We start from the raw sequence: 9,823 nt of genomic DNA on the forward strand, positions 1-9,823 counted from the left end.
GGGCCACACTCTGGTTAATACCTTGCAGAACAGACAATTCCGCTGAAGTCAATAAGATTATTTTCAAAGCAAGTCTGCGCTGGAGTAACAGAATGGGATCCCAGCCCAAATTTATCCTGTGAAATTCTTCCCCCTATGAACAAGGTGTGTCATCTCTTGGCAAGCTGAATTTTGTTCCATTCTTTAAAGCAGCGTCTACTTCACTGTCAGATCAGTGGAGTAATGGAAGTGGAGGAGGAACTGTGAAATAATCGTCCCAGAAGGTGGTGGTACTTCCAAGCCCTGAGGACAGGTTGGATACGGCTTTCACATGGAAAGGCTCGGGTGAAGCTAAGCCAGCTTGGTCCTGCTGCAGTGCTGGTGGCTGGACCGGATGATCTCTTTGGGTTTCCCTCTAACCTTCAATTTCTATGATTTCACACTGGCTAATGAAGAGGGATTTACAAATTTCCACCCCCGCAGACTAACGTTACAGTTAGTGCTATGGACTGCTTTACATTTGAGGTTGAGAGCTCAATAACAACAGGCAGCCACGTGGTGTTAACGAAAGGCTGGGGTCAGAGACGTCTTGCCCTGGCTCTTGCAACACGGAGGAATTTCCATGTGGAGCCTGATAGAAAAATGGGACAAAGCCTTCACATCATTTCCTCAGGATGACAGCAGCTCAGCTGTGCCTACTTACCCCTCAGAGATAAGGGGGAGGAGAGTTAAGAGTCTGCAAACTGCTTTAATTCCTACCACACCCAAAAGAGAAGGCTACTGGGATGCTCTTCCTCCATGCTATGATCCAGCAGGAGGAGGAAAGGGCGGTTTTCATCCTGCTATATTTGCTGAGCATAGAGAGCAAGTCATGGTCTTCCCCATGGAAACCACCTCCTCAGCTTGGAGCGTCTTCTCAACTATGAGTTGCTTTGGTTGCACTGTACACTGCTGTTCTATCATAAATGGACCAGAACAGACTAATTAATGGCCTGATCCAGAGAAGAACACAACATATAGCAATATTAGATAATATAACAGCAAGATTATAAGTAAATTAATGACCTTTTTAACTCAGTAAAAAACCTCTCTAGCAATCAATTACACCTTCTGACACCATGGGTCAAACTGAGAAGAGCAGCGATCTTAGAATACAGAAATCAGGTTATTTCAAGTGATACTGCCACAACAAAGCCTACCTGAATTTTTTGATTGGAGACTGCTTTTCCTGCGCAGTTGCAAGGTGCCCAGAATAATAAATGGGAAAAACCATAATGTTCCAGTTTGTTGAGAACCATGTCATGAAAAAAGGACAGTCAAAGGTCTCATACGTGATTTTGACAAACTGCGTGGTCCCGACCCAGGAGGAAGAGACGGACAAAATGATCAGAAATCTCCAGACAAGCTTGAGAAACGTGGATGTGCAAGACTGGCATCGTGTCTGTCCTTCAGCTTCTTGGCTGCTGCTCTCTGTGTGTGTTTGTGTTCCTTCTTCTCCTGGGAGGAAAAAAAAAAAAGAGAAGAGTTGCACATGTAATGAATGCATTCAAAACAATTCTTGCCTTCCCACTATAATTCCCCTATGCCACACAAACACTAAAATCCCACACAGAAATACCTCAGTAATACCACCTCTGTCATTTCAAGGGGATAGGAACAAAATACAAACACAACGCAGAGGCCTGAGGTAACAGCATTATGGTTAAGCTGTTGTCACTATTTGTTTTGTCAGCCCTTCTTTCCTTCTCCCAGCCAAACCTCTAGAACAGAGCTACATCCCTTGGAACCCATGACATTATAAAGTCAATTACTGTGCAACATAAAAGCTATCTGAGCCTGTACATCTGAAGCCAGGAGCAAGTTCTTATTATTCAAGATTTGAACTCCAGAATCACTTATTTTATTTGCAAGCTGGGAGGGGAAAAAGAAACCATTTGGTGGTTTTATATACCTAAGTGGATAGAGGTTTTTTTTCAGCCAAGTTAGTGTATTTACATTTTTGAAGTTAAAAAGGCAATCTGGACAAAACTGAAGCTTGGTATGCCTAGAAATAAACCTCTACACATAAACAAGGAGGAACCAGAAAGCTGTCATTTCCCATTTTAGTACAGTACTTTTCAGGTCTAATCTGCAGACCACTGCTGATTTCCTATCAGAGCTGTACACCCTGCGGAGAATTTAATCTTGGTGACTTGCTCTCCAGACACATCTTCCAGAGATGCAACCTGCAAACCCTATTTCATTTCAGAGACCCCAGCTGAACCCGACAAATTTAACTGTGTTGGACACCGAGGAGCACTAACACTGTTGCCTCACGTGCTCCTGTAGCAGCAATGAATTCCAACCATTTACCCCATTAGACCACATCACATCGGTTTGATACAAGAAACAGGAGTTCCTTCTAAAATTCTTGACCTGCAGGTATTCTCAATTATTACGATCAATTATCAGTCATATCAACACATGACACGATATAAGAAATAATATAGTAGCATGGGGGTTGGAACTAGATGATCTCTAAGGTCCCTTCCAACCCAAACCATTCTGTGATTCTATAATTGTTAAGAGGACCTATATATTCACTGTAGTGAGAGCATACGCTGTCCTATATCCAATTTAAACGTGAAAAAGGTACTCTTTCAGACCCAGCTTTACTTTCCTTTTATATTACTGTTTCTCCTACAGCCATAAAGAAATGTCAAACTGAGGTTCCAAGTTATTACATTAGAACAACATTGCATCTGAAAACTGATTCATCATAGCAGGGAGTGCATTTGCAATCAGGAATTTTCAGGACATGGAGCTTTTTGTAATTGTAACTGTACGGTGTATCTTTTTCCTAAAAAATAATCAGTATTCAGTGGCTCCATTGTTTAGTAATGAATCAAGAATTTAAATAAAATTACAGGTTTATTAAAAACACGCAGAGGATAATCAGACAGGTCTGAAAAGGCAAGCATCATTTTAGCACTCTCTTTGGCTGCTGAGAGAAAACAGATATTTTCATGGTACTAATAATGACTGACATCTTCTATTACAAGGTAAATTACATTTTATTTGCAAGTCAGAATGGCTTAAAAATAATACATTATGTAACATCCAGTTGCAGGTTTTCCTGCTAAGCAAAACTAACATGCAATTAGTCCTTCTTCATCTAACAGTTGAAATAATCATACAATGACAGAAGACTAAAGCACCGTTACCCACGCTTTCTATTTTTCAATTACCAAATGACTACGTAATTGCTGTTACTATGCATGACACTACCATTAGCATTTCCCTTGGATTTTACACTCCCAGGTTTGAATGAAATATACACTTGTTGCAAGTCCAACCTTGAATGTAAAGACCTAGGCAAGTTTTAGCCTAATTAAATGTACAGTGGGGAGTTTTCCTGAGTGCTTAATGGGTAGGATTCATCCCATTTAATATAGTTAGCAAATAATTGTGTATTCAGACTAAACAAGTTGTCTAGGGCCCCTTTATATTTAATGATAGGAGAAAGGCATGGTGAGAAGGTCGCTGATTTCATCCTCATCTAAGCCCACTGGAGGCGCTTATCTCTCCCTAGACTACGTATTTGCATTGAATTTAAGTGAAATTGAGATGGATCCCTGGCCAAAGTAACATAGTAGCTTGACAGTTGCTCTCAAAATCCATGGGATGTGCACACCTAAATCTTGGCCAAAGAACCAAAAGGACAAGATAAGAAATATCTTTAAAAATAATTACAGGACTTGAACTCAAAGAGACATGGCAAGCAAGCACATAATTCATACTAAATAGGTTTAATGATTTCCAAGTCATGAACCTGGGGCTGGAGTAAGATAGAAAGTAGCACTTGTGTTCAGATACCAAGTGATAGGCTCATGAGGAGAAAACAAATTGATCAGCCAAAGCGGTCGGTAGACAGCATCTTACAATTAGAAAGGTAGTAGAATTCCTTGGTGTCTGCATTTAGTTCAGTCTGAAACAAACCAACAGACTTATCCTGTCGAGAGCACAGAAACAATCTGTGAACTCAACAAGGATGAAACAAGAGGGAAAGAATGCAGGTGACACTGGAGGTGACACAGAGAGATGACACTGGTCAATGACAAACTGTTGAAAGGCAGCTAGCAGAAACACCTCTGCATGGTCCTTTTGTCTGTAAGATAATTCCTGCTTGTGATGTCTCTGTGACAATATGGTAACAGAAAAGCCTTTTGTTTTCCTTTTTCAGAAGAGTGAGATGAGAAAAACCTACAGCTTTTCTTCTGAACTCTTTTGTCTATTTGTCAACAACATCCTAGAAAAGAATATTCTTTATATTTGTTTACCTACCTGTCAAGGTCAGTCCTACTTGGACCTCACTGATGAGGAAGGGAAGATCAGGATAAAAAAAGAAATTAATAAATGCAAAATTAATGTTTAGAAGAGAATGATGTCAAGGCACTACTCTTTTCTCCAGTGGCCTGAAGTCCTTCCTTAGAGAAGATGGATTCTGATTTTGCAGGTACCCTAGTGCCAGCACACAGAGTTATTTCAGCCTGATATCTGTAAAAATGAGAGCAGATCGGTTTTCTGGTATCTTAGATATGACCTTCACCTCAAGCTGCTGTACCATCCACTCCTTGCAGCAATAATCACCTCCAATATTTGTCTGAGGGTTTTCATCAAGAGTGGACTCCTGCAGTATGAGATCCCTCCATTTTCCAACACAAGAAGAAAACATCTGACTCTTGCTGCCATTGGCAGTGAAGTGACAAGAGGAAGGTTCATCTCCCACAATTCCAGTGTGCAAGAGAGTCATTTAATGTCTCTCTCCTCCTCAACAGTACCATTCATCAGCCTCAAAGCCCTCTGGCTGCATATTGTAATTGCTCCCATCCCTGCGGGTGACAGATGGACATCATGGTGAAGAAGCCAGCGTTCACCATAGCCATGGGTTCATTTGAGCTAAACTTCTGCAATAAAGTGGGTGACACATTCCTGATGGAAGCCCTGATGTGCAGCTGATCGATGATCTCAACTGTCATGGTCTTCCCTAGATATCCTTCCACCTGCTGCTCCTTCTCTTCCTCTTCATCGGACTGTCTCTGGGATGAGGTGAGATTGTCATTGTCTTTGAAAAGGAGCACGGCCAGCCCTTTTGGGTCCTGGTCTCCAGCCAGGCTGAAGCTGAGGAAACATAACCTTTGTAAAAACTAACTTGTGTGCTAATGTTAGTCATCCTTTCAAGATCATCTGCACCTACTGGCCTTGTGATTTATCAGATATCTTAACACATTACACGTACCTACTGAGGCCCAGGCCTTTTCCTCCCATCCTTGCTTCCTTCCCACTTACACCCAGTTTGCACACAGGTACAGGAAGGATTTTCACGTGGCTTTGCTGTTCACAGCACCCAACGTCAACATGCTCGGACTCTGCCCCATCTTTCAAAAGACAAGACGAAAGAGGCCTTTCGCAGGCATGCCGTGACGCTGGGAATGCGGCTGTTGTGCCTACCTGATCTGCTCTGCCTCTCGACTCTGCTGTGCCGACAGATTCCCGAGGAACTTCGATTCTGCAGCTCAAGAATGGGAGCAGCAGAATCTCCAGCAACAGATAGAGGGGAGAGCTGCCTAGTCATGCCTCTGTGTCTGCTGGGGCAGTTGCCTCCTGGCTTGCATTGGATGACAGATGATCGGGAGGCACCTGAGAAGAAAGAGTTTGCATCAGTTTTGGCTGTAAACTCCCTGGAGGAAAGTGGGGCTTTCAAACACTCTGTCAGTGCAACGCATACAAACGATTCAGCAAGCAGCACACTGCAAAAATCAAGGTTTCAGCTCTGGTCAGAATAAAGTAAATAAGTAAATAAATACTTCAGTCTCTCCCCCCTTTTAGATAAAAAAGCTGCTGTATGAAAACCAGTCTTTCCCCTGAAGAAATGAGAGCCCTATGCTGCAGTATATTCTCAGCCCCATAGCTCCATCCATAGGGTCTGAACAGTCAAAGGAATTTGTACTCACATGGGCCCCTTCCTGAGCACTGACACTGAATCAGGCAAAAGGAGAGGTCACCATTCTCCCTTAGGGTGGAAAGGAGGGCTGAGGAACCACTGCTGCCAAGGGTCAGTGCTGAGAGCCTCTCCAGAGAAGACCTTCCTCTTCCATCCTCCAGAATGATCCTTGAGACTCTTGTACAGGATGAGCCATGGTCACTGACAGGTCTTTTGGATGAAGACTTCTGCTAAACCATTGAAGATGGCAGCTTTAAGCCTTTATGTGCACCAAATCAGAATCTCCACATGTTCAGAGAAGTTGCTTTTTCTTCTTCTGCTAGGTGCAGACAACACCAAGATGCTCTGTTTCACATGGAGACTGTATAGAAGCACAAGGCAGCAGACAAGACCCAGGTCCCAGAAATATCAGTGGTACCAGATGAAAAATTTGCCAGTGAGAAGGACACCGCATTTTACAAGTAAGAGCTTGAAGGACTGGATTAAGAACCAGGAAAACACCAGAAAAGAGTGACGTGCTGGAATCCAGCAGAGTGCTTGGTGATCTTGCATGTCCTCCCAAATTTATTGAAGGTATCTGTGTAAGAGCAGCATGAGAGAGTCTTCTTCTCAGTCAGAAAGTCAAGATGACAGGCCATTTGGGGAAGTACAAACACGCGTTCATGGTCAGTTGAGATCACCCACCACTTGCTTCGCAGCTGACACTTCAACTGGTGACCCTCTTACCTAAACTTATGGAATACGCATATACCCAGGGCAGCTACTGACCTTGGCATGACTTGGAAGGTTTTAATATGATAAACACACCTATTTCACATTTAAAAGAATACAAACACAGACACAAAACCCATGTGTAAGGTGCCAAATGTGCAACAAATATGGCAGACATCTCAGAGGGCAACATTCTTTGTCCCAACATGAGCCATTCCAGTACATTTTAGTGAAAATAACTCCATGCCAAATAACAACATAACATTATATTTAAAGCAACAACTTTTTCAAGATTAAGAGACTGCATGAATCAGCTAAGATTAAGACACTGCAGAGGAAGCTAGGGTTTGTATAACCTTCAATGAACTTAAAGCTATGTGTGATTCACCAGGTTTAACTACAAAGACCACAAAGGAAGAGATGCACAGAATATGGTACTATACAGAAAAATCCTCTCCCAGCCTATTTAGAGCCTCCAAGGTTAGTTTTTTACCCACCAAGAAGACAAGTGACTGAACCAGCAGCTATCCTCCTAAAGGTGATCTTCCTTAAAGATGCTCTTCCCTTTCTCCTCTGTCCAGTATGAGAGAACAGGACACACACACACCCCCAAGTCTAGGTTCCACCTTGCCACATAGTCCCAACTTGCCATGTAGTCCTACAAATTCCATCAATGCAGTATACAACCCACAAGCTATGACAGTACACCCGCAAAAGTCGACTTTGAAAAATTAAGACCTATACAATGTCTAAGGACTGTATTATCTCTTCTCATTTTTTGGTGAGCATGACTCTCTACAAAGTTTTTTACTGCATACTGGATATTTTCAGACCTTTAAAAAGCCATTTATCTTCATATATTACTTTTAAATGGAGAAAATAATGATCTAACAGCCACACAACTGCTTCCATGACTTTGTTCCACTTGTTTCATAACTCCAAGACTTCCTTTTCCCACTTGTTAAGCAAGGGTAACGTTACCTACTTCATAAGATTTTGTAAACATCTTGCAAGTCACTCTGAGGTTGAAAAGTACGTTAGAAATGGCAGCCCTGGGCCATTCACCTCACAAGGAGCAACATAACACCTTCATTTGACAGACAGAAGTAAGGTCTAGCCTCCATGAGGTTAAGACAATCAGTACTTTTTGGGCTAACAAAAAGGCACATGATTTTTCAAGTCCGCAGCTTAAAGAAGTTTTATTTTTAGAAAGCATCTTCTGACTGCCTGTCCTCGGAGAATCAGCCACAAGGTGCCTCGACCTAAATCACTACTCGCTTTGATATGCATCACTGAAAGAGATTTCATTAAGTTGAAAGACACATGCTACATCTCAACTTGGATATAATTTAGAACAAGATCAAGATTCGCATTACACTCAGCAGAAGTCTAGTAGATGATCTGCAACCAAAATTTCAAGGAAATCTATTTTTCCTCCCATGTGAAAAGAGCTCCAAGTTATTTATATCTGCTACAACAAAGCAGCATCAATCTTTTCCTGTATATTGGGAAACTCAGGAGTTGAAACCAAAACTGCAATTCAAGAGATTGCATTTAATCGAAAGTCACCACTTGATTTATGGAAATCTTCTTCCCTTATTCTTGAAAGCAATCAGATAGCAAAGCAATTTATCAATATTTCATTGTTACAGCCAGAAAGCCAGGCCATCTAATCTGAACATATTCTAAGGATACACTTTGGCAGGGAAGGTGAATAGATAGATGTTGGCCTAAGTTATCCAAACCCGGTATCAGCAGCAAGGACAGCAAGTCACCATTTCCACAGTACAGCGATGAAACCTTGCACGTGTGCAATGTTATCCCATACTGAGGAAGGGAGAACCTGGGTAACTCCAGCTCTTTGTCTCACACAGCAATTATCAGCGATCAAGCAGGGATCCACCAAGACCCTCCAAATTTAGAGGCACCAAGAGCAGCATTTTCCACTGAACTTCCACATACCTTCATAAATCCCACATGCTGAAGGAGACCTCATGGTCTTGGGTAGTGAGACCATGTCCTCTCCAGAGAGGACAATGTCAGGGTGCTGCCACAACTTGCCATGTGCAATGGAGAAGCAACTATGTGCCAGAAAGGTACCATAACACATCTCTTCCACAGCAAAGGAGGAGTGACACTGCCTGGGTCAGATTCATTTCACTTTTTTTAGATGTCAGCCTCAGGATGAGAAAAATAGTGCTCTGGGACTACCTGCACCTCCCTGGGACTTGTATGGGGAATAACAGGATCACAGAATGGTTTGGGTTGGAAGGGACCTTCAAAGGTCATGTAGTCCAACCCCTTGCAATGAGCAGCGACATCCTCAATGACATCAGTTTGCTCAGAGCCCCGTCCAGCCTGGCCTTGGACAACCATAATGAGCAGTGTCATTTACAGTAGGTGGGACTTTCTAACTGACTACTTTACCTGACCTTTTTTAACCTGAACACTCAATGTAAGAGGTTGCACCGAATCTGTAACTATGTACAGAAGCCTCAACCACTTTCTGCAGACTCACACAGTCAATGCTGAGCACGAACACAGTTCGTGGCTTTAGCAGAGATGAATCACAGGCTGTGAATTAATCTACATTTTGGGCATCGTTTGGTATTTTAAGTGAATACTACTGTAAGAAATTGGGAAAAAACTAACAATTAGGAAAAACCTTGCCAGACTCCCAGATGTTGCTGCTAGAAATTTTCCTTCATTACTTGGATGTTAATATTGAGTGTCAAAGCTACTCTCAGCCCATGGGATTGACAAAGGAGAGAAGGGAGAACTGGAAAGGACCACACATGATTGTATCAAGCATGTCTTAATGAGTCAAATCCATCTGGATGACTTTTCATTATTGGATAAAAACAAACCCCTGCTCTTTCCCATTTTTAAGATAATTTTGAGTTTATTATTCTGTTTCAACAAATCTTCTTCCTTGCCCTGCAAATGCAGATGCTTTATAGCATAAGAAAGCAAGCCATTTCTCTGCACATGGAGACTGAAGGGGAACCTGCAGCTTTCCACGTGCTTCTAACAAAGTCTGTCCTTGTCTTGCATTAATTATTATATACTTATTCCAGTGTACTTCAATTTAGCAAGGTAATTATGCTTGGGATTAACCTAAACCACATGATTAATATCACTGAACTCTTT

At 42.1% G+C, this 9,823-nt stretch overlaps 1 protein-coding gene across 1 annotated transcript in view; it reads right to left on the reverse strand.

Annotated features, from left to right (window-relative positions):
* Positions 1–8,690, reverse strand: part of LOC104465144 (solute carrier family 35 member F4-like) — a gene marked incomplete at its 3' end in the record, with an annotated part of 15,070 nt that extends 6,380 nt beyond the window's left edge. Inside the window, exons 1-3 of the mRNA XM_010078070.1 lie at positions 8,636–8,690; positions 5,470–5,658; positions 1,179–1,476 (exon numbers count right to left, since the gene is read on the reverse strand). Coding sequence (XP_010076372.1) covers positions 1,179–1,476; positions 5,470–5,658; positions 8,636–8,690 — 542 coding nt within the window. The remainder of the gene's footprint in view (positions 1–1,178; positions 1,477–5,469; positions 5,659–8,635) is intronic.
* Positions 8,691–9,823: the final 1,133 nt, after the last annotated feature.

Source organism: Pterocles gutturalis, unplaced genomic scaffold (genome assembly GCF_000699245.1).
Source record: "Pterocles gutturalis isolate BGI_N339 unplaced genomic scaffold, ASM69924v1 scaffold27623, whole genome shotgun sequence".
NCBI classification, from domain to species: domain Eukaryota; kingdom Metazoa; phylum Chordata; class Aves; order Pterocliformes; family Pteroclidae; genus Pterocles; species Pterocles gutturalis.